General features: G+C 42.2%; 1 protein-coding gene across 2 annotated transcripts in view; it reads left to right on the top strand.

The window, feature by feature from the left end:
• Positions 1-4,344: 4,344 nt before the first annotated feature.
• The window catches only part of pawr (PRKC, apoptosis, WT1, regulator), a 45,614-nt gene continuing 24,150 nt past the window's right edge, over positions 4,345-25,808 (top strand). The window contains exons 1-2 of one of the 2 annotated variants that reach the window (XM_053863126.1): positions 4,345-4,502; positions 4,681-5,314. In XM_053863126.1, the coding sequence (XP_053719101.1) occupies positions 4,754-5,314 (561 nt within the window). In that variant the 5' untranslated portion in view covers positions 4,345-4,502; positions 4,681-4,753. Of the gene's footprint in view, positions 4,570-4,680; positions 5,315-25,808 lie in introns of both variants that reach the window. The other variant, XM_053863127.1, reaches the window with a different exon arrangement.

Raw genomic sequence — 25,808 nt, 5'->3', positions numbered from 1 at the left:
TTAACACAAACCTTGAGGGAGAGTTGGCTGTAAATCAAAACTTCAGGTGCTAACATTGTTTCTGTGTCCTAAATAGTGATGTCATGTGAGTAAAGCGTCAGCGCTGAGGGACATCTGGACAAACACCCGTGTGTGGATCTCAGTTTAAGAGCTGACACGCTGTTAAATTCTTTATAAAACATCTGCTTTTACCACAAGAGAGTAAAAAAAGAAACCGTTGAAAACATGTCCTACAAGTCGTATTCAGAACGGGAGGAGTTCAAGTGTTGACGGACGGATGGAGATGGACCAGTGGAGTACCACAAGTATCTGGTAAACACTGCCGTATTTCCAGTCCAGAGGACTCAGGCACCGCTCTGGATTTATGTTCCTACTCTGACTTGTGATCCAAAGCTTTGAGTGATGAACGGATGAACAGGAAACAAGCGGCCAAAATGAGGGTGAGAAGCCCAGCAACAAAGACTACTCTGCATCGAGAAGAGGCCGAGGAAAGGGATGCTCCAGTATCCCAGATCAGCCACTGCTGCTAGCAACAGATGCGCACTGCAGTTGATGATTAATAAAACACTGTGACGGCTTCCTAACCTAATCTGAACGGCGGTCGGGTGGTTGTTCATCACTTCATGTTTATCAACAGTCACTCATCACACTTGATGTCGTCCTCGTCTTGTTTCTGTAAACACTGACACACACTGTCTTCTCAACTTGATGCGTGCCGGTGTGAAAATCTCTGTTTCTTCACTCCTGCAGACTCGACACCTCAGGAGGGACATTTCTGGAATAGTTACTTACTCTCGGATAAACAATTTCATGGGGGAGCGACTCACGGCCCTGAAATTACTCGGCTAATAGCTTTCGACTCCAACCTCGGCGTTAAATAAATGAAAATGTGTGAAAACAAGAGCACCATCACAGAGTGCTGTGTTTGATTCAAATCTCTGCTTATTGTGGCTCTACTTTAGGTGGCAGCATTCCTCGTACTTCGAGGCACCCTGACAGATTGCCTGGCACTGTGAACGCACTGGTTAGATATATGGATCATATTTGACTGCTGTTCCACCCGCGAAGACTGTACCTCAGGATGCTGACCCTTTGTCATGGGTCATACTTTTTATGATCCCACTTTTCCTAACCAAATCACTTCTATTTGGCTCAAGATCACGTTAGTTTTTTTTTTTATTTTGAATGGTGCTCATGGCTCCATAAAGCAGAGACCTTAAACTCAGAGCTCTGTCACTCACCATACAGAGGAATGTCCTGATCTTTCTCCGGGTCTGAATGGCAGGACATCCTCACTGTGTCCTGGTGTAAACCAGTTAATTTTGAATAGTTTGAGCGGGTCATTTCTGTATTTAGATGCGGGTCAAACACCTCTGCTATAGACATGGTTGTTCTGTATTCGTCATACTGGGACCATCGCGATATTTACAGCGTGAATGAGGTATATGTCTCTTGCTAGTGCAAAAGAACTTCACGGAAAAGAGGGAAGTCTGGGCCTCTTTACATAGAAGATAGCCCCACGAACTGACCTCAGATAAGAGGGCAAAAATAGAACATACAGTTTGGAATGTGCCTGTTGTGCAAAAAGGTTTGACGATTTGGGACCTGAAGATCAGAGAGTTCAACTTGTCCAAAGGAACTGCCATCTTTGTTGCTCAGAAATACATTTATTCTGAAAATTACTCACCAATAATGAATGAAATATATGCTCAATAATACTAAAGGTTGTGCTGCTTTTATATAAGTTTTAAAGGAACATAAAAAAAATATATACAATCATGAATCATCATTTTTTGAGTAAGGGAGCGTCACCTATGAAATGTAAATCATTGTATTTTGGAGGAACAGCTTCCTGTTTGTGTTTCTGTTCCCGCCTGTGATGCTCTTGAAAAGTGCCCCGTCTGCACAGCCGCTCAGTCCATCACAGACATAGTATGGTCACACGCTACGAGGATTTCATCCACTTGTTGCCAGAGGGTCCCTTTTCTGTGGTGCCCCAAGGTTTGTGTTGAAACCCGACATAAATTCAGAAAGAGCTCTTCTTCTGCTTCAGATAACACTGCATTATTATTGTGTTGTTTGTGTTAACTACTGAGATCTTCGAATGTGGAACTGATACAGTCCCACCCCCTCGAATTCATTTCTCCTGCTGCCACTGGGTGAATGAATGACTGCGGCAGATTTTAAACGACTCTATTTATATCTAAAGAGCAATTTCTCTTCATTTGTAGTCCCTGAAAATTGACACAGCAATATGTTGTGAAAGTCAGAGCATCCTTGGGAGTTGATGCGGTGAAAAACATAACAGGAGGCTCTGAGACTCATGCCGCTGTTATCTTCCAAAGAAATTCGGTTGGTGGCAAAGTTAGCGTTAATAGAAGGTTTAAATCACCGTTTGGGGACAAACACAACCCAGAGGTAACAGGCAGAAGCATTTGGGAGGAATGAAATGAAGGATTATTACAGCAGATCGTGAGCTGCATGATGAATAGTCCTTCAGGATTTTAGATATACGTGCAGACAGGGACAGTGGGGCACTATATTTACAGATACAGATTTGTATTGGTATCCTTGTGGGGACATTGTGAGGACCGCTCATTGCCATAACCCTTTCCCCAGCCTCTCACCCTAAACCTACCCATCCAAAACGCATGGCTCACCTTAACCAGGACTCTGAACCAAAGTGAAACCCAATTATAATGACCCAGTTATTTTGAAGTCTTTATCCTCAAATTGAGGTTTCGACCTGTGGGCACTGACAAAAGGACCTCGCAAAGGCACAAGGTCCCCACAAGGATAGTGGTTTGTCAAGAATTGGTCTCCACAAGGATGGGTTATACAAGTACACACACACACAAATTTTGCAAAAAACGAATTTATACTACTTATATTACTCAGAAATACCTATTTAATTTGTGTAAATAAACAGCTCAAGATCGAATTCTCATATCCAACAAAATAGAATTGCATCAAAAAGGCATATGTTCTAAACTTTTTTATAACTATTCATTAGAATTCCACATCAGTGTGTCGTGGATTTGGGATGGATGAGTCACCAGCGCCTCTGGGAGTCCGTCTGTGAGATCTGCGTGGGAAGACTCAAGTACCAACAAGTGCTCTCATGCAGAAACGTCGTGCTTTAATTGTGTGATGATCCAGGCACATAAATCACTTCAGGTGCTTACGCGGCAAACTCAAACGCACCGCCTCCAAAACCCGAAAAGGAAACTGTGAGGAGCAGTTGGTGGTTTGTTGACCCAAATTGAACTGTGGAGGCTCAGGTTTCAAAGTGTCTGCTGCCGTAAAAACAACCACTGCTGATGGGACACTGACCAAGACGGACAACAAGATGGACAGGTTTGATCTGGTGAAAGTAAAAGTAAAAAACATATTTTAGTTACTGAAAAAGAAGTTCAAACTTATTTAAAAATATGATGTTTATTCAGTGTTACTGTCTCATCTGTCAACATCCATAGAACTTTTGTTCATAATTATGGTTTCAAATGTATATTTAATATATGAAGCCCAAAGTAATATCAGTCGAAGATTCTTGTTTGGTATTTTCATTTGGCCTTCCATCTGCTGTAGCAAACACAAAATTTCAAATTCAATACACACACATTAAACTCTGTGGATAAATAAGCTATATTCTGTCAAAATACCTCAGAAACAGATGATTCGAACAGATGCAGTTCTAAATTACCATCCAGGTAAACAAGTATTTTTTAAAGTATAGTCACTTTCTGTGGCGAGGAGCTCCAGTTTGAGCTTGAAGAACTCTTCCTACCGTTTACTGTGCATGCTGTGCGTGCAAGTTCCCGAATGCTACTGCCACCTGCTGAATGAGCTAAATGCCAATTGACATGAGGAAAAAAAAAGCAATGGGTGATACAAAGGAAATATGTTGGTGGAAATCTTAACAGATGTATGCACTGTCTCAGTGCTTTTCAAATGTTTCCGTAGACCTCTGTAGGGCACTGATCCACTCGTGTCACAGTTACAGAGGAGCAGGTGAGTCGCCGCTACAACAGCTCTACATTTTTATTTTCATTTATGCTATGTTGAAAGATTATTTAAGATTAACAAGTCACTCCCATGATGTTTTTATTCATTGTTTAATGTAATCGTAATAGCAGAAGTTGTAGATAGAGTAAGAATTGCGTGTGTGTGTTTATTGTTTTTTTATGTTTATTCATTTATTTAGTTTTGCCTCGTTTTTCATCATCTAATATTCTCTTGTTTTGTGTTTCCTTCCGGACTTTCGCTAAAATACACACGGTTTACACTGAACCGGGTGTAGTGTCCGATTTTAGCCGAATAAGGCTCGAGCGTCCCTTCGGCTGAAGTCGGAAGTGTTCGCGTGTTGCCGGAGTGCCAGGGGGCAGAGCGAGCGCCGCGCGCCTCTGAACGCTCCGGACCCAGCGCCATTCACGCAGGCGGACCGCGGGCGCACCTGGTGACACCGAGGGACCGCATCACGACACCGATACAGCCTCACACAGGTGAGTTTCTCCCTCCCTGCGGACACGCGGCTCCTACTTTGGCAACTTTGAAACTCCTCCAACTGAGGCGAGTATTTCGAGCAAACTTCAAAGAACCTGCTGGTTCCTGCAGACGTCGTCGCTGAGGTGATACTGAACAGTCGCCACGTTTATCTCACTTTGACTTCCTCTCTCCCAGAAACTCGAGCTCGTTCTGAGGAATGCGGAGCTTTTAGGAAAACTCCTTATCAACTGCACCACAGACTTTGAACATGGCAACGGGCGGCTTCAAGTCAAACGCCACGACGGACTTTTTGGAGGAGTGGAAAGCGAAGCGAGAGAAAATGCGAGCTAAAATGCTCGGGGACATCGCCGAGGCCACCGGTGCCCCGCTGGCTGTCAGCAACAGCACCGCCGGCCGCCACGCCGCGTCTGATCCTGCGGCCGCCGAACTCGGCTGCAGCCCGGACCGAGGTGCATCCGCCGGGAACTCCCTCCCCTCCTCCCACTCCCCGGTGGTTCGGTCCGCCTCCGGCGGTGCGATTAAGAGTCCAGAGGAGGACATGCAGCCCCCTGCCCACCCCGCCGCTGCCGCCGCCGCCGCCGCCGCAGCCTCTGTACCCGCAGGGAGCGTGAAGAAGCCCCAGTGCTCCTCCCCGGACTTCAGCACCATGACAGGTAATGACAGTGACAAGGAGAGCCCGTCTCCCGGGAAGAGCAAAGAAAAGAAGAGCACGGGCCCCAGTGCCAGGAAGGGCAAAGGACAGATAGAGAAGAGGAAGATGAGGGAGAAGAGGAGGTCCACAGGTGTTGTCAGCATGCCCTCCAATGAGGTGAGTCACATGAATACACTCTTAGGTGTCTGCTGATCCACAGAAGTGTCATTAAACTCGCCCGTGATAACCCAAACTTATCTGCTGGTTCAGAAAAGAGCTATAAAACACCAAGTCATACTGTCGGAACTACTTCCCTCCGCACTACCAACCTGCTCACAGTGACATTTGACCTCATTAATGACAAAAAGAAAGTGAAATAAGAAACTGTAACAATTATCGCACTCAAGATTATGTGTCCATCAACAGCAAGATTATAAATCCAAGGGAATTTTCAAAGGAAAAGTTGCACCAGTGAATGATAAGCAAATGCCTAAAATGCTCTTCACACAAATGCGGTTTGCTAAATGGATCACACATTTAAACCAGATATTTGACCACCTTTTCAGACTCTTAAAATGGCTAGAATTTCGAAGGAGGAATGTTCTAAAGAACTGTGGCCTCTGACACAGTTTGGGAATCTGCTCTCAGGTGACCACTCACTATGACAAGTCCCACAGTGTACTGCAACAGCCCAAGCCGTAATAAGTGTAAACAGCTTTCAGCATCAACTGTCACCGCTCCAAATGGCCAGAGGCCTAACTTTGGACCTGCATTGTTTACATAGACCAAGTGTTTCATTTGTTGCCCAAGTCCATTGCAACCATAGTAACTTTCCTTCTAGTTGATTATCTAGATGATGAAGCAACAGTAAGGATCAAATCAAGGACACTTTTGACTTCCTATGATGCGTGCATTGCGCTGAGCCTGGGGTGAAAGAACGTCGACTTGCTTCACCGTAGCCAAAACAAATCACCTTCCATATGTTCATGAGCATACTGTCCAACCACAGGATTTTCATAGCACACATCTGTATTTATGTATTTGAAGTTTGAAGTTGAAGCTTCTTTTGGTTGGTTGTTCCAGCATTCTATTGGAATATAGTCAGCTGGTAACTTTTTAAGGACTTTTTTTGTTTGTTTTCCTTCCGCCATGTTGAAAAAAAATTGCTCTCCCTGGCATGACTGATTCAAATCAGAGAATAACAGTTGTTTCCCCAAAGTCTCCAAATTCCTGCCGTACATGTGTCTGCTTTAATCGGGCCTCTGTTGTGAGTGAAATGAAAGCAGCGCACAGATGTGAGGAGGGGAGGAGGAGGGAGGGAAATTTGGAGGAGGTTTCAGTCGGAGTGTCTTGAGGTGTGTGTGTGTATTGGAATGTCTCCAAAGGTTTGATGCCGTCCCTACAATCAAGTTTGGTGATACGTTTGAATTTCTGGAGTTCCACTTTTACTTGACATTTTTGACTGCCACCCATATCCCAGTGCCCGGGGGCAGCAGAGCTTCGACCGGCTCCTCAGTTGGCGCTCGGCATCCTGTTATTAGGTGCTCAGCAGAGGCGAGTAAAGTCATTCGGAAATCTGGTCCTGAGCCAGCTCGGGCCGCTGGGCCAAATATCTGAGGTTGTGCTGATTAAATTGGAGTGCCTTTCTGTGCTGTTATGGGTGAAGGTGGGAAGTAATCTGATGAGATTGGAATGCTGCACTCAGGAAAACCACGAGGATTTGTTCTCCAGGAGGTGTTGAACAGACTTGTGCGTTCCTCCACAGTTCTAGTCAAAATGTGTGGTTCATACCAAGCAGTTCATTTGTGTTTGACAGTAGTGTCTTCAAATATTCATCTGAGAAGTGGTGAGAAATAGAGTTTGGGATGTCGGGTTTTTACTCATGTGAGTTTTGCCTTATTAATGGAGGGCCTGCAATGTCACTCTTTAAATATGATCAAATACATAGTTTAAATGAGTTGGAGCCCTGCTTCAACTGTTGACAATGCAATGATAACAAGAAAATAATTTGCTGTGATGCCCTGGGATTTGCTCACAAGTGACTCCTCTGAACATGATACAGACGAGATCTGAATAAACTGACTTTCAATAAAGCAATGTATGAGACCGGCCTCCGGTGGAACATCAGTGGTGTTGCAGTATCTTCCTCTCACTCACTGCCACATCACTGAACATCTCATCATACGTTTGAGCTGAGGCTGGAATTAGGTCGATATTTAGCCCTGCAAACTGGAGTTTCATCCAGTCTTCTCCCACTAAACTAGTCATTGTAGTCTTTTTATGTCTGAAATCGTCATTCTCATCAGAAACTGGGTCAATAATGACTCACTCACGTTTGTATTCAGTTTCGGGCGTGATCATAAAATGAGTCGCAAAACCTTGAATCCATGAGTGAGTTTCACCGGCGAAACCAAAATGGTGTTTGTTATTTTGGTTGACAACTGAAAAGAAAACCTTTCCCAGCCACACCCTCTATCTTGGAATGTCAACCATTTGAATTGCTTTGATAGTCCTGTGTGTGTCGCAGCAGAAGTCACCAACACACCAGCAAACTTACAGGCCTTCTGTCTTTTGTTTGTGACATGAATTCACTTTTTTTTTTACATGAAATTATGCGGTAGATTGTGGTCTCCTCTCTCAATCAGATGGAAAATTACAGGAGCTCTTTGTAAAAACAATAATGCCTCGTGAAGCTTTGCAAATGCAGCCAACCATCATTTCTATTAAGTGTAATCATAGTTTGAAAATACGTTCTGCTGCTGCTTTAAGACCTCAGATATGTGGCTCCGCTTTTGGCACTGGCTCTCACGTGGCATTTTTCTGAGACTTAAATTCAGAAATATCCCTATTAGCGTTAGAGAAATGAATTGATTACGGGAGAAAAAAATCCAAATAACGCAGATTATTTGTGCATACATTTTTTTCAAGGCACCATATCCAGCAGTGCTACATTATACCGTGTGATGTCATAACCGGACCAAATGTGATTATGCTGAAGGATGGAAAATTTAATTTACATCGCTCATCACTGATCATTATGTCATCAAATATTGAAATGCAATGAATTATGGTTCGGTAGGTGGTGCTCTCGAGTAAAGGAATGATGCGCAGATTCATTTAAATAACTGCTGAAAGCCAGAGATGAAGAACACAGAGTGCCATCTAGTGGGCTCTTGACCTGAGGTCGCAGCTTCATGAAGCTTCATGGGTTCATCACTTCCTTCAACAGCGCGGGGTTTTGACCTTTTCCACTTCTGTCACTCTTCATGTCTGTCTTCATGAGTAATAAAATTCCGCTCCTGTAATGATACGGTTATATCAAATGTGGAGCATGTCTGTTTCATTGATGGAAAGTTGTCCCACAGCTGCGATAAACTTCAGCGGCCTTTGATCTGTCTCTGTTTTCTCTCCTGCTCTTGCACATAATGAGGCTCAAACTATGCAAATGAACCCAAACTGTCTGTGTGATGTGAATATGAGCAGACAGGTGTGAATGGATGCGCTGGGTCATTGTCCACCACCTCGTTCTGTGCGGCAGATTTCGCAGCATCTGGGAAGCTCAATCTTCGACCCACTGAAGCTGTAATGGCTGATAAAAGAGCTCCTCTGAGTCGCAGCAACGCCAGCAAGGTGTCTCATTCCTCCCTCCCCACTCATCACTTCAGACTGGTCTTCATTGTTGTTTGGCTGACCTTTGGCTCCTTAGCTGAATGCTTATGCAACAGAGGAATGTGCAGGCCAGCCGGCCTGTGATGAGCCTCTCTGCTCTGTTTTGGGTCATTATTTGAGTGTTTCCTGTTGGTCACGCTGTGTGGGAGCTGATGACGATCCACGCTTTGCGAGCTGAGTTATGAGACGCCGCTACTGGGAGCGTGAACTTTTGTTTCAAGTCGAATCATAACAGAGGCTCCCGTGGTCTGCGCAGTCCCGGCCCACCAGGCTATTTGTCTGCAGAAAAGGTCATCAGGTTTAACATGCGATACTGTGCTGGGCACTCAGCTCGTTCACACTGGGGTGATAGTAGGACCTGTTGGACAAGGAGGGTCCTTGTTCGACCTGATCCTGTTCTAATGCGAGAGTGAGGGGGGGGGGCTCGTGTTGCTTCTCTGTTTATGTGAATGCATCACCTCAGTGCCAGAGTGGCTCATTAAAGTCTCATCCATCTCTTTGCACGGCACCTGAAATTGGACTGAGCCTGAACCGTTCAGTTACTTTTTACATGCTGCAAAAATAGATAAGAAGTTACACCCTACCTCAGTACGCAACGTAATGTGCCATATACTTTGAATACGCGTAGAGTACAGTCTCAATTAATTGGAATTCACACAGTAACAGGAAACAAGGTGTCCATGTTTGTTATTCTTTATTGCACTCAAAGGGAAGCTGTAGAAGTGAAATAAACATAAATATACAATCATCACCCAGACAACCATGTGTTGACGCGACACACAGAGAGCACTCAGGATAAAGAATTGTCTTCTATCAAAGGGCCAAACATTTTATCTTTCATCACCTCAACTACTGTTTCACACACCATGCATTACGTGTAATGCAATGCGATACATTAACCTCTTAAACATGTGTTGTTTGCCTTGGAGTGGTGTGATCAAAACCTTCTTTAATAACTATCACTTCATGTGTATCTCTTCATTTAAGTTGTAATTGGATCTTTGAAGGTAGGAAAACTGCTACATTTTTGTTCTTTTCCTCAAAACATATTTCTGTCATTGTTTAACATTTGTTTTTCCTAGTATTTACTCAGTTTCCAGATGTGTATGTCCATTTAGCATGTTTGAACCCAATCAGTGCACATTTTCACATGGCAACTGCTTGTCGTTTGAATGTATTGAATGCCATTTCTAAATGTTGTTTTGGGATTAATTGGTCAAAACAAACAAACAGACACTGCCTACTTTCTTTCTGTTTGTTTTCATAAACAATCAATTCCACGTTGGAATTTCCATTTCTTTGACATAACTATTAGCAGTTCATACCTATTTTTAAAAAGATAACCCATTAGATTCCAACTTGTGAATTTCAACATTTATTTAAATTTATTTTTTTAATATAAGAGACAATGCTGACATGTGACTTTTTTTGCTGGCAGAGATAAGGAATGCCGCCCATCGACTTCCATTATAGTGGATAGACCATAAGACTATTACTGCGTACTTGCCGACTCACACATTGGTTTAGTTGTGGAATTCTTCACTTGTGAAGTTAAATGTATAATGACAGTAACTCCTCTATGGAATGTCAACATTGATCAGCATGATGAGGAAATGGTTGAAAAGGAAATATTACATCATCCGAGACTTCACTATGAACAGGAGTCATGATGGAAGTGAAGTGAAAGCTTTAAGGCAAATAAATAAAACATGGAGTGAAGAGTTTTGGTGTGGTTTGTTTCAATTTAACATGGTGTGGATTGGCTGTACTGAGCAGGCAGCACCAGATAGGTTACGGTGGAGGAGACCCACGTCTGTGGCAAGCCCTGATGGGGACTCAGAAAGACAAGCTGCTAAAAGGGTAGCTATTGTTTTTCTTTTCAAGACTTTGAGACTCTTGTTTATACTTATTTATAATGGCCGTGCTGTTTGTTGTGTGGTAGATAAAGAGTACACCCTAAGCCAACTCAAAAAAGATCCAGCATTGAAGGGTGGAGACAATCGATGTTCCATCTCTCCAGTAACTTAAGCCAAAAACCCAGAGTTTAGAAACTCCCAGGGGTTGTAAGATATGATGAGGCTCTCTTACCGTACTTCACAGATGTGCAAAGAATGTGCGTGTTTTAATTTGCTTGCTGCACTTGCTGGTAAAAACCCTCTCTGTACCAGAACAGATCATCACAGTAAATACCAAAGCGATTTAATCAAGCCTGTTGCAAGCTCGCTGTGCTTTGTTTCCTTCTCGCCGCTTGTTGACTGAACAATAGCGCTGCTAATGAAACACACGTTTCAGTCAGAGCCACATTTTTCAGCTGTTATTGGGTGCTGTCGCTTTAGAAACGTTTTCAGCAGAGTGCAAGTGTTAATTTGGGAAAAGCACCAATAATAGGGAGGAAGTCTTGAACACCAGAAAATTGTTGGCAGCATGACTCCATCGATGTGGTCACCGAGTGGTCTCTCCGCACCCTGTTAAACACAGAGCAATTGTGGCCGTGGCTTTTGTGTCGTTTTAAGAGAGACATTAATTATCTTGAAACAATTCAAATCATGTCATGTTGTGTTGCTCCCAGACACAAACCCTGTTTCCTTCTCTTTAGCTCTATTAGCTCACAATGTCATTTTCTCATTCCTCGCTTGCTGAGTTGTTTATTTCTGAGCCCATTTACAATAGATATTGGGCGATGACCACCAACACAGTTTCGCTCCTCAGAAAAGTCCAGATTCAAACTGCACCACTTTTTTTATGCCTAACAACACGTTACTTCATGCATGAGTGAATTTAAGTTTATTTCATTCTCCTCAATACACTGCAATTACATTTGACATTTGCATGACTCACATTTCTTTGCCTTACTGTATATAACTTTGCTCCGTCATTGGTCTTACATTTAACTGAGATTTAAAAGAAGCCGTGAAGAACAGTTCTTGATTTCTACCCCTTATTTCCACCTTACCCTGTTGTCCCAGACAGTGTTCACTAGCAACTGTCTGCCCTTTTTTGTGTGTCATTTATGTTGTGTGTTACTGTCATAAGTAAGTCTGAGTTTTGAAGTCTCACATTATTGTTATGCCACAAAAAATAAATAAATAAAGGACAAACTGAATGTTGTTGGCGGTGCTTTACGGACTTGTTAAAGGAAGAAGAATAATTGAAAAATAATAATAGTCTTAAGTTACAGGTTGTTATTTAATTCAATTTTTGTAAAATATGTTAGACATTGTGAGGCATGACGTGAATATAATAGTTAGAATTGTGCAGAAGTTGTTTTTGACAGGCAGAAAAAAAAAGATTTCAAGTAAGGAAAGATTTCGGGAGGGCAACTCTTGTGCCGCAATACATTTGAACCCTTAGCTAGCTATTTCCTTCATTGGTTAAGCAGGCTCAAAACATTTTAGTGATGGCGTTTTAGGTTCAAGGTTTAAAAGAATGTAAGTGTTCTGCTTCTCTACACCTCTGTATTCCCCCATAAGATTTAGCAGTATGTTTCTGGGGGAGAGAGAGAGCCTATTTGCTGTGGCTGCTACCCTGTGACCTGACCTCACATAAACAGTGGAAGATGGATGGACAATGTGTCCTCATGAATGTCAAAAATTAGTTGTGAAAACAGTTTAGATCATTGGAGGACAGAAGACAATAAACTTGTTCTTTTTCCAGTCATGAAAGAGAAGTCCTTGTTCTCTGTGTCACTGCTCCTGAGTTATTATGAAACTCAGTGAACAGAACTGTTTACCAGAGATACTCTGCCCCCCGCGCTGCATTCATGAGGGTGCAGATTCATTCAAAATGTGCTCTGACGTTAAAAGCACGAGGTTACATGACGCCATTCAGGCCAAAAGGCTCTCCCTCTCTGTAATACTGAGCTGCAAGAACAATGTTGATCACCGACTTTGTTATCAACCGAGGCCAGTCTTAGCAACAGTTGGGAGCAACACCAACGGTTTTGGTTGCCTGCTTGTCATCATAAAAAATTCCTGAATGGTGGAGAAATGATTGATTTTGTGGAATTTGCATGAGTTCAGTCGACATGGCTGAGCTGAGTGAAGCGTATAACCGTTGTTAATCTTTAATCACACCGACTCTGCCTGTTCACTCTGCAGACACAAAACTGTGTCACCGTGACTGGTCGTGTCCCCATCTCACCCTCAGTACCAGCCATTGCTGTGACCTGAAAGTTCAAGATGAGCAGTCTTCATGATAGGATGTGTCTGTTCAGTCGAGATCACCTCTCGATCTTTGATCATGTTTTTGGTTTTGCACATTCCTATGACTGCAGGGAGTTTGTTACCCACACATTCAGTCAGGCTACAAGCCTGACCAGGCACTTAGGATTGGGACTGTTTGTCTTCATTCAAGAGGTGTATTTGTACATGCCACTTAACACTGTCCCCGACGTTTCACTGAGATACTCATTCAAATATAGTGGCCTGTGTGAAATGGCATAATTGCTTTTCTCCCCATCATTGGACAACGTACAGTTAAGGCGCTGGATCTGCAGTGTTCCATTGAAAACTAAGGTGCTGTCACAGGAACTGACTTCAATATCATGATGTTTTATGTGCGCTTCATGGATTAATGAATACACACTTGGATATTTTTGTGTTTGGAGTTGTGTTACGGCCTAGTTAGCAAGCCATCAGCCATGGTACTACAATCTTTGCTCTTTGTAATAGACAACAAGATCTGGTGAGTTTTCAAGCCTAGGATGAACTTTCATTGTATATAGATTAGAATTATTGCAGGAAGGTGTATACATTTTCGATTCCCACCACATAATTCATCCGAGTAGCTAAAATCAGTGGACATTCGGCTACGGAGGTGGTGTGGGTCTCAAGCAGTGGTGCAATGATGCAATCAAACAACATGCAGAGCAGGCCTGAACGATTATTTCCCTTAAAGTCAACAACGCGATGTAATAGAATGCGTTTTTCAAATAGAAAAATGTGCCATGGAACTGAAGACGGTGCTGTCGCTACTGAAGTTTGTTTCCGGATTTCTACTGCGGTGCATCTGTGAATGGTGGATTGGGTTGCCAGACTATTTGTCTGAATATCCGATGCATGCGTCCCGTTAATTTAGGTCATCTGCCATGGGGAATTATTTAATTGAGTAAGGCAAATGCCCTCTGTTGGACTGTGGAATGAAACTAAAGTTTTTGACAATAGACTGTAGTTTTTGTGCGCTCAGTACTGTACATTTTATGTTTTTTGTTCCTTCAGAACCAGGGTCATCCAGGCGTTCACGGTTGCATGAAGTCTCACAATTGTAGTAGGAAGTATGTGCTGTTTTTCCCCCCTTACCTTTTTGTTGTTAGTTAGATATTCCTTTCTTGTTATCTTGCTGTGTGATTACAAGTTGTTGTAAGCTGTCAGTCAGTTTGTTTAAGTGAGCTGGTTGAACCAGAGTTACTGGCTATCTCTGTACAGCATGGTAACAGAAATTAATTCCCGTGTTCCGACAAGGTTTGCTTTTCCTCACATGCATCTGTTTTTGATCAGCATGATGTTGTTATGCAGGGCTCCTACGGTGCTCATTTAGTCGAGCTTCCTCACGGGGTTCAACAAGTCAACAGGGTCCAAGATAGGATTGGTACCGTTGGTCCTGAAGGCGAACTCTGCTCTAATCCAATATTCCTGTGCTCTGCCTCGGTGGATGAACTTGTAGACAGGTTCACATCTAAATGACTCCGTCTCCTGTGACCACCCAATGAGCCTGCAATATGCCTATTAATGTCTGGCATTGTTTAAGGAATTCAGACATGAGTCAATTGTCTTACATCCCCATTGTCCGCTGCTATCTATGCTCCTGCAATAATTACTCCACAAGAAGTCCCAGCTTTGGTCGAGCATCCCAATGGATTACAATCCTCAGCAGTCCTTACCTAGCTTTGGTTGAGCGGGCTGAAAATGTTTCCGTGTCGGCGTTTTAAGTTCAAGGTTGCCCTAGACCTCCATGGTAAATATTTGCTGTTTTAAAGAGCCAATCTTTTTATGTGGAATTAACTGCTTCTTTTGCTTTTGTTTGAGCTGAGAGTTAATGTTTGACATGACTCCCTGCCTTGCTCTTACTGCCCTGTCATTGCGTGATGAACTATAATAAAAAGAACAAGCTTGTCTGCGGCAACAGGTTCCCAGTATGATGTAAGCAGCGATAAAAATCTTATCAGACGAGCAGGTTTTAAATGCTCTACATAAACCACAATGTGTCTCTGGGATTCAGTGTGTGATACTGAAGTCTTCTGAAGTCAATGGACTTGTGGTAGCTATGGAACACAGTAGCGCTTTTAAGGTGTCCACTTTTCAAAAGCCTTTGACAATAGTGTGTTCTCCACTGTTTATTAAACTGCTACCCTAAGGGAAGCAGGAGAAGATGGATGACAGAGATGGAGTTGCGGAGGACTTTGTATTGAAAACGCAGCTAGAAGCTGCTCAGACAAACTTCTGAACCAGTGAAATTGAATAAATATGTGGCCCGCCCAACACTGCCAGTCCCACAAAGCCTTGATCTGTAAGTCATTCCTCCTGACAAAGCGGTGTGCAACCTGCCTCAGCAGAGACAGGGGCTTTCTAGTTATTTAGTTTCTGCTTTGAAGGTGGATTGCTTTTGCATTTACCTGTGTAGTCTCAGACCTCGATGCCTGTGTTGTACTCATTTTCCTTTCCTTAATCACAACAATTGCTGTCTCTTGCAAGTCTCTTTAATGGTACATTCATGGTACATTCTCTTTCACGGTACATTATTATAATTACCGCTTGGTTTGTGTCGATGCCAACAGACGAAGAGCATGCCATTTGTTATTTATTTTCGCATTTCTCTAATTACGCCTTCATGACAACACAAGTTATGCAATTCAAAAGCGTGTGCACTGCAATTACATGTATTTTACTTTTCATTTGGTGCGGGAGTGAAACTTAGCCACACTGGTTGTCTTGTTGCTACATTCTGACAACAGCATACGTTGTGTACGGATTATAATATTTATTGAACCGTCATAGTGGCAATGCTTTTTACAGTAATGATTAAGAGACAATGATTTTTTTTAGGCTAGTTTAATGCACTTATCACTGGTTTATGTGTCAAAGGCTGATGTGTTCATGATTTAATTTCTAGCCAACCATGTCTTCAAGTAAGGAAAAGGACCACAAGTTTGACACTGATTTGCATTTATGGTACATTGGTTTGGCTTGTGTCTTGCAATATGACATCACAAAAGTAAATGTGGCGGTCAGCAGTTTTAACTGTTCTAAAAGTTATTTTTCTATCAATATTCGATTGGTTCACGACGATGCTCCCCATGTTTAGTGGTTGCAAACAACCTAAGTGATCATTAACACAGGTAGGTCTTGCTGATGAATACTTCATTTATGATTCATTGTGGTTAATTTTATATGGATGCATCAGGTTTTTGAGAGCATTCACCTGTCATAATGAGATTATTCACTTAACAAGTGCAACACAGACGCATCTTATTTATTCAAGGATTTAAATGATGCCGATTGTCATTCAGTGGTACAATCGCATTATCGTGCCCGATAGATATAAGGTCGATAATATTCAAAACTGTCAGTCATTATGCTATAAACGATGACTTTGCCTCTGCACTTTCTTGAGTAATGCAGCATATTGTTTTCAGTGTTTCTACTTTATTGCTGTTGCTATCAGTAAATCAAAGCCACCGTCACTTTTGACACCATGAAAGAGTGATGACCTGCTGAAACACTAACCAATGAACCTGTACAACAAACTCTGTGACATGGCAACATGTCGACAAACAATTGCCAACATTAAGCTGTCAATCTTGCGGTAGTCAGGCACACCCACTTAGTCTACACTTGCTTAGCAAACTGGGCCATTGTTGTCCCTGTTGTGCTTTGTCAGCTGGCTGCATTAAAGCACGCTACACTGGAAATTAAACAGTCAAAATACAGCAAAGGTCTTGGACTGTTGTCAGCCATTTGTATCCATTATAAATGGCATTTTGGTGTTGTAAATGTTTTACACGTATTTGGCAGAATAGGATTGTTTGTATAGACGTACTTTTGTGCACTAATTCCTGCTTTAGTAGGGCATGGGGTTTCTAATGCGGCAACCACATTCAAATTTAATTTGTTTTCCATTTCTCAGTCATAAAAACCCCCAATAAACTAGAACTTGTTTTGTCCGTCTCTCTGTCTGTCTGCACTTGGTATGACTCAGTGTGGAGTGACCCAGTCACAGTAAAGACCTGCTAAGCTAAGGATGAAATGTGATAATAATAACTCTTGAAAAATGTTTTGGATGGAATTGTTGAGATTGTTTTGTAATTTTGAGTTAAGTCTTAAGTCCCAAATTTTCATCGCTACCACCACAAAACCATATATATATGGTTTTATATATATATATGGTTTTGTGGTGGTAGCGATGAAAATTTGGGGTATATCTATAAAAGGTTGAGGCTTGTAAGCAGAGCACAAGTGTGTAAAGAAAATTTGCAGTCCAGTCTGGCTGGTTGTGAGGAATGAACACAGTACAGCAGATGGGCGTAGCTAAGGATGGAGCCATCCAGTCAAAATGTGGATTACAATTCTCGAATGATGTCAGCAAATATTTGCATGTGCTGATGCTCTGTACCAGCCTTTGTTTTTGTATCATCTCCATACAAAGGAGCTCTAAATATATTTCCTGTCCTGAAATGTAGCTATGTGAGGTATTCAGGTATGTGTCATCGTCTGTTTACCAGGTAGTTACATTCTCACAAATAAAAAAGCATGAGTCAGCTATCTTTAGCTTTGGCTCTGGCAGCGCATGTATTTTATTGTGATTCCTTGAGGCTCCTGTGAGTGGAGAGTTCTATGTTCCCCCTGTGCATGTGTGAGTTTCCTCGGGGCAGTCCGACTTCCTTCCTTTGTCCTAAAACATGCTGGGGTTAAATGTCTAAATTGTCCTCTTGTGTTAGCGTGTATGTGTGAGTCTGTGTGTTAGTCATCCAACCTGGCTTGGGTGGCTTATAAGTCATTAATAGATAACTAAAACTTACATTTTTTCTTTTACTGGAGCGTTGACATTTTTACAGACCGAAAGGGTAACCTAGCAGTGATTCAGCCATGTATTGATGAGTGACACTGAGGCAATTCCTTTGTTCCTAACAGTGTGCTGATGCCTGAAAGATTAATTGGATATCACACTTTTAAACTGTTCTATTACAAAACAGTAGTTTCCCATGCCAACAGATTATTCTCTGCCTCGGTTGTTGTAATTCCAGGTTTCTTTCTCTACACACACACAACATAATTCCTGGTTCTTTTGTGTTTGTCAAGCAATTGAAGGCCAAAAGTCCTTAGGGATTGACTGAATCTTCTCTGTGTGGCCGGGGTTCCCCCTTATCTCTCTCCCTCCCCCTCTTTGTGAAAAGTGGCTTTTTCCATGGGAGGATAAATGAGTCAGTCTCACAAGCTCTGTCCATCTTTCATGTCTGCCTTAAAGGTCACAAAATGAAATGCAAACATTTAGTCAGTCCCCCATTATCTGGAGGATTGGAGACATCTTTTCCCCTTCACACATGCCGTGTTAGCTTCTTTTTTTTGTTAAGGTAGATGGATTGGTAGGTTAGACACTAACAGTTTACATGTGGCTCCTGAATTTTAGATGGAACAACCTTGTCCTCTGATGTACCATTTGGTCACTAGTTGGCTTCCTCCATTTAAATATGGGTGGAGTTGAGTTCTGTAGTAGGTAGTGTGGCGTTAATCTTAAATTATGTGCAGTATAAATTTGTCTTTTCTCTCTCCCCAATACCATGAGCCCAGCTTGAGAGCATAGAAGAGTTGAGAACAGTAATAAAATGAATTCCATCATTCCTTCACTGCAGTTCTTTCATGTTAATCTAGTCTGATAAGGTGATCTTTTCTCTACACTTCCTCATGACTGCCACGGGGAATAAAGCTCAAAATAACCACTCCAATGCCTGAAGAAGTCAGTTTTGCATACTATAGTACCTCTCAACCCGTTTTTCTGTCCCAAACTTGTCACAACTTGTGCTCATATAAAGACTCAGATTCAAAGCCCTGCTGATTAGAAGTATGGTTGAGAGATGCCTTTCCCGGCTCACCCTGCTGGTGGGAAGTTCAGACTGTGCTTAGCATGACTCATGGTCTGGTTTAGACTCTGCCAGCCGACAAAAACAATGGCCTCTGTGCACGAGGTTCCTGCCTCACTCTCGCAGGAATGCAAAACATACTTCAACCATTTCCGATGCTGTAATTGCAAGGTTTTGTTGCATCCCGAGTTTGTGAGGTTGGTCCTCAGTTTTGATCATTTACTGTTGAATTGAATAAGCTGATGCGCAGTATACCTCTCCATGCATGACAAGTGAGTTCCAAAGTCCTTTCATGTTGCTCACAAATATTGTAGAACTGTGAAATGTCTATTACTTTGGAGGTTTGGATAAATATTGGACCTCTTTATATGGATTTTACATGAACGTTCGGCATGTTTGGTAATGGATGTCTGTGTGAGCTGTGGTTCTTCAGTGCTGTTTATTTGAGATGGGTCCAGCTGCAGCCTTGGCGTTTCAGTGTCCACACAACAACTCTCAAGTGGGTTTCCGTAGCAGTCTAATCTGGTGTTGTTTTGCAAATGGGTCGCCATTTCTCCTTCCTTTATGTTGACTGGCTAAGTAAAGTGGTTATTCGAAAAGAGATTATGCCGGAATAGGAAGAATTGGGGGCGTTGCTGTGTTGCTGAGAGTCCTGTTCCATTGTAGCTGCGGCTAGTTGGTACTGGTTTATTTGAGAGACTGAGCCGGTGAGAAGCTTTTAGTACGACAGTTGCAGAGGGGATTTTACTTCATCATCAGTGAAAATTTGAATGCTGATGATTATGAAGTGAAATGTTTGTGTCATCAGCTACAAACACATGTATCTCTTACCTTCTCAATCTCTTAGACTAGCTGGACTTTTATGATTATTGAAAAGATGTGCCCTTCTGATGGTTGTACCTGCCCACTCAAACACACCTTATCATCCAACAGCCATGTACCGCAAATGAGCCGGAGGCTTATGATGGTGATCGATTCGCTCTGGAGATCAGTTACATAACTGAGGGGTGCATGTACCGTTATGCAACTGTCTCACTGGAATGCACGGCAAACCAACATCTGTAAATAATCTCTAAACATTGTGGTTCTATACAGGCACGATTACCCCCATTTGCCTCGAGTGCCTAAAGGAACTAGTGAGTTTAAAAATAGATTTGAATTTGCTGCGCTAATCCCACTGTGATTTAAATTTTTGTCTTTGCTGAACGAAAACATTCAATTGTTTCCTGACCCCATGTGAGCGGCTTTTCTAAAAGGTTTCTATTAATGTGAATGTATTTCCCAGCAGACTTCCTCATTAGCATGCAAAGCTCAGTCACTCAGTCCTTAAGACACGCTTCACAGAATAGATAAGATGCTTGAAAAAACATGCGCTTAAGAAAAAGTCTGAGATCTCAACATCACCGTTGTGCAGACAGACCTCTCAAACGATAAGTGGAGTATTTATGAAAAGGAAATTAGTAAGATGTTTTTTTCTGATAGGTTTTATATGCCTGTGTTTGACCTTTGGACATGCCTGAATGCACATTCTTTCGCTTTGTACTCTTTGTCTTCATTCCTTTCTCTTCTGCCCCACATTCATCCCTCCAACCCTCGCGTCTGATGAGCACTTGGGCTTCTTCCAAGGATATCCATTATCGAAAACTCAACTAATTCCACATCTCAATCTCTTGCTTTCACTCTCTTCTCCGCCACATACACACCAAATCCTCTCCGCTCTTTTTTCAAAGATAAGCCGCAGTAGGGCACAGGGTTGTCAGAAGACTGTGCCTCGCAGAGGCACTTCATTTGTCCTGGTATATAATTTTCCCAGAGCCTCATGCACAGAGTAAGCGTTCTCATGAACAAGAAAAAAGAGGAGCTGAGAACAATGAGTTGGAATCTGCTGTCTCACCTTAGACCTTCAGGCTGCTTCTGGAAGATCACTGAGTTTATTACACATTTCTGGACTGATCCTCTCTACAGGCTGCAGTTCAACAAAGACTGCGCCGGGATGAACACAGATTAAACTAGGTCAAGCACGAGCTGGGCATTTCTAGTTGGAGATCAGGCCCTTTCAAACTATTTTCTTCAGAATGATTAAAAACTCCAAGGTGGGTTTAGCTTCAAAAGATGTGATCCCTTCCGGGTCTCGGCTCACCTCGAAGTGTACAGAATCATCCAGCAGGTGGCACCTTTTCTCATTTGTATTTGAGGTGTGACTTAATGATTTGAGAATTTTAAGTTATTTGCTTGCATGTTTCCATTTGAGCCCCATGATCCCAGTGTCAAAATGAACATACCCTTTTAGTTAAACTTTAAAATGATACAGTAAAAATAAACAGAAGAAAATGGGTTTCAAATATGGGACTTAAGACAGGGATCAAAATGTTATGAATGGAATTGAATAGAAATGAATGGAAATTTGGAGTGAAAACATAATTACGTCCTGAAGTAACCTTGACTCTGAACCCCTGAACCGAGTATAATTCGCCACCCAAATCCTCCCGTCCTCCTTTATCCAGGTGAAGAGGGGATCAAATGTCTCTTGGTGAAGCACAGGGCTTTGCTAATCTGTCACTTGTCTGTGAACAGGCAGGAATGACCAGTAAATAACAGCAACCGTGCAGAGCATGGCGAGCTGTGATAACTATCCACATTCTTTCTCTTATTTACATGTAAATACTGGGATGCAGCCATGCATTGAATCGAGCCTAGAGGGAGTGCTGAAGGGAAATAGAGAAGGGATATTTCACTGTCCGGGCGAGGAGTGGTGAGGAATGCTACTGAGCCACTGTTGTTGTTTCTTGCCTAGAACAAAGAAGAACCTGCTTTTTATCTTTTTCTTTACAACTGTATTCTAGAATGAAAGAGAAACAAAAGTAATGACTCATGAGTACAGCTTCAGAGATTTCCCCATTCTGTCATTTCCTCTGTTTGCTATGACGGGAATTTCGTGTCACATTGTGGAACCTCAGTTGAACTTGAAGACTTAGAAAAACAAGCTGTATTCAACAAAGCTACCCAACCGTGATTACTTTACCCCAGGGTCAGCAACTTCTCATTAAAATCAGGTTCGGGGTACTTTACCATGGGGGCAATTTTGATGTTAATCTACATGAGAAACATATGAACTCAATGTTCTGGTAACTCCAATAAGATCCCAACCCAAGTTTTTGTACACTTTTAATCTTCTTTTAAAAGCATGACTTGCTATCACTTGTGTGCTCAAATTGATGTCTGGAGCAAATGTGTTCTTCCACTGCCAATTCACTCTTTACTTTGGGGTGTACATAATATGGTTTGAAAAATCAGCTTCTTGGTGATGCCAGGAAAAGATGGACCTCAATTTGTGGTCTGAAGTAGTTATTCATTAATATCCTGAAGAGTGCAGCAGCTGGCTGAGAAAATTGCTGTTTATTTAGTGAATGGCTTGTGTAAATAATATGCTGCAGGTTCCTGGAACTCAAAATGAAAGTTAGGATAGGACATTTTTTCAATTTCGCCTTGATCGCAACCTGTTTGCAATCAATCGATTAAATACTCCAAAAATGTACAGTTTTACTTGTTACTGTAAAATAATTTTAACCTGTCTGTTCAAACGGAATGGATGGTCATATATCTGTCAAACTCTGCCATGTGTCACTTTTGAAGCCTTTGAGTTCTAAGTTCCCACAGGCCACCTTTTTTAATTCAGATAGTAGAAAGATGAAAAGTCCGTGCAAGTCAGTGTTGAGAAGTGGCACTTTCATCTAGACTATTTCTGCATAGTTCAGCCTATAGTTATCCTTTGTGTTTTAAATACTCTGCTATGTGAACTAAAATAACAACCATTGAAATGCACTGCTAGACTTCATTCACCTTGATGCCACAGATCATTAGAACCTGACCCCGTGGTGAGCCCGACACGTCGACACATTTAAAAGAGCACCATTTATTTGGTTTCTGAAAGTTCAAACACTGCTGAATGAACTGTGGGTCCACATCATTACCCACGACTACCAGCTGCTTCATGAAGGTGCTGGAGACACAAGACACAGTGGGATAGCACCTTGGACTGACTTCGTGGCCATAATTTCAAAGACAACAATCAGAATCAAATATATTGCCATGGTCAGTGGGGATCCCACCAACTAGGAAAGTATTTAGGAATAAAGTGCTGTCAATAAAATAAAATAAAATACATAGAAATATGTAAAATAAAATAAAATAAAATAACCCACAAACAAAGGCTGATCAACAATTCAGCTGCCAATAAAATAATAATAATAAAATAATAATAATAAAAGCCGCTTGTCGCAATGTCAAGGTATTTCTTTCTAGAGGACAGCATGTTAAATTGCTAAGATATGTCAGAATATCAACACCCACTGTCCTCATGAAGCAGCTACGCCATAGAGGTGGGGCCGATGACTGTGTGGATTCAAGTTCGTGGTCATAGACCATCTCCAGTGGATAACGTAGTAGTAAGCTGTGCAGGTGCCAGCACCTCGACTTTTCATACAGGCCTTCTTTACCTTGCAGTGTTGGGTTGTAGAGTGTTTATAAAAAAAAAAAAAAAGTACTTTTCTAGTCGAGGTGAAGTATCATCGCTCTGTTTTACAGTACAGCAGTATAGTTTTATTGCTTATTTCTTAAGTAGAGTGAGTGCAACACAGCCACAGGAGGATCAGTACCATTGTTGTCATGCGTAAGGTGCGGTGCCGGCGGCTTTTTTCATGGAGCATTTACTCTGCGACGAATCCGACATCATCCTCGAAAGTTCCCACTCTGGACCCTGTTTTCAAAAGTCGTCGGATTCACATGAAAACGGCAGAGACACTGTGGAAATCAACACTGCAACCGACACAAAACGGTGGAGGGAGCCGTTTCGTCTTAGTGTAAACAACACCCAAGACTTGAGATTTTTATTGTTCATCTAATAATTCTCTCATCCCTGTGCGTATACAGATGCTATATTTGCCTTGAGCTCTTCTCTGAACATGGTTAAATGCCAGTCTCGGCTTTTATTTTCGGCGGCCCCAGGATATGTCACGAAGCGGAAGCCCGACAGTGTCCCATCGAAGCGTGGTTGCTTTCAATTTCCTGGCTGCATCTTTTCTGTCTGGTGCTTTGATACGTGTCTGCTGAAGTCAGATAACACTCTCTCTGACAGTGAAATAAAACTGATGTTTGGAGGACACGGATAATGGCTGCTCACTTATTGAATGCAGATTTGAGGGCTTGCTGCTTGTCGTGTCATATTAACTCGCACTGTTCCTCTCCATCTAAACCTCCCTCCTTCCACACATGAACGGTTAAGAGAGAGCCCTTCTGTTTTGTGTGAAATGGACAGTGGCCACACATGTTGACGCATTATACCAGATGGGCAACTGATGGGTCCAATTCTCAAATGTCTGTTGCTCATCTCAGCAGGAGAGAGGACACTCTGGAGGGAATGTGTAGAGTTGTGCCAAAGGAAACTACATAGATAGATAGATAGATAGATAGAATGGCTTTATTCATCCAATGGAGCTATGAGGAGTGTTATATTGTTGCTGCTTTTTGGAACAAAAACCTGCACCCCCTGCACCCTTTTGTGGATCAGTTTGTGACCCCTGGATCAGCAGTTACAGGTGTGTGCCTGGTATATTCAATGGTTAATATAGATGTACCCTGATGTTGGCAGTAGTACAATACACTGAATGCAACTACCATTAAAAAACAATAATAATAAAAATGAAAAACGTGGTCTGAGCCTGTATTTTTGTGCTCTGTTATTACCATTTACATGTCATTGCTCTTTAGCCACTGACACTTCACTTTACCACAAGCATACAAAACGATCTGTGAACTGAATTTCGCCCGTCCCGACAGTGTAAACAAGGATGCGTTTGTGTTGCTGCAATTGTTGTTTGGGTGAGGAAGCACTAAACATAGGTACCTCCAAATGGTTCTGTCAAGCATCTTTCAATTATCCTGCATCTTACGAAAGCCATCGACTGCATTACCATGAGAGTAATTCATCCACAATTTGATAATACATGATTTTGTTGAAACTGGGTGGGCAATTATATACACCATGAAACAAAATGACACATGAAAAACCAAGCATTTCCATTCTCTCACTCTTGCTGTGGAAGGTGGGTGGCACGTCTGTTTATTTGGAAAAGGTGCTCCCACTAGCTTTAGAAGCTCAAGCGTGACGCTCTACATATGTTCCAACAACATACATTGTCAAAAATGAGGCAGCACGACCCACATATTAAAGCACTGCTATTACATTGTGGTCAGTCTTTTATTTTGTGTTAGTATGTCGCCGTTACTAAGATCTCACCGGGGTTGCACTGGTTCTGTACTCTGAACAGCAGTATATGTTGCTGGCAGAGCAGTGTTAAAAGTACAATCAAAACTATGATCATGAACTCTAGGGTGCTTGGCTTTGGTGTCGGGTCCATGCCGTAATATTCCAGTTGCTCTTTTATTGAATGTAAAAAAGGAACAGTCCCAGATTTGAAGCCTTGCCGCACATCGGGGACTACCTACTTGTCTACCATATATACCTGCGACTACCCTCATTTGCGTGAGAGTTGGCAGCCCTGTAAAGACCTGCGATGAATCTGCAGAATATAGCGAGGGAGCAGTGTGGTTGGTATCGGGTGCAGTGATGTGTGAGGATGGGTGTCAGTGGCGAGCGTCAGTGCTGGTATTGGTATCTCGACCTCCCAATACACAACACAATCAACGGTATATCAGGAATCAAACTTCGTAATTTCAGCCATCGAGGAAAGGCTGGAGGAGACCGACTGACTGAGATAATAAAAACGCTATTTATTCAGGGTGTTTCTGAGCGCTGTTCAGAAATTGCTTCATTGACAGGAGATAACTTTAACAAGAATATGGAATAAGAACATACAAAGATGCAGCTTTTCTTCTGTCTCAACAACTAAGTTGCGTTGTCTAGAGGGCTGT

This window comes from Synchiropus splendidus, chromosome 4, assembly GCF_027744825.2.
Source record: "Synchiropus splendidus isolate RoL2022-P1 chromosome 4, RoL_Sspl_1.0, whole genome shotgun sequence".
NCBI lineage: Eukaryota > Metazoa > Chordata > Actinopteri > Syngnathiformes > Callionymidae > Synchiropus > Synchiropus splendidus.
Note: the sequence above shows the minus strand (reverse complement) of the source record. Positions and strands in the feature narration are given on the sequence as shown.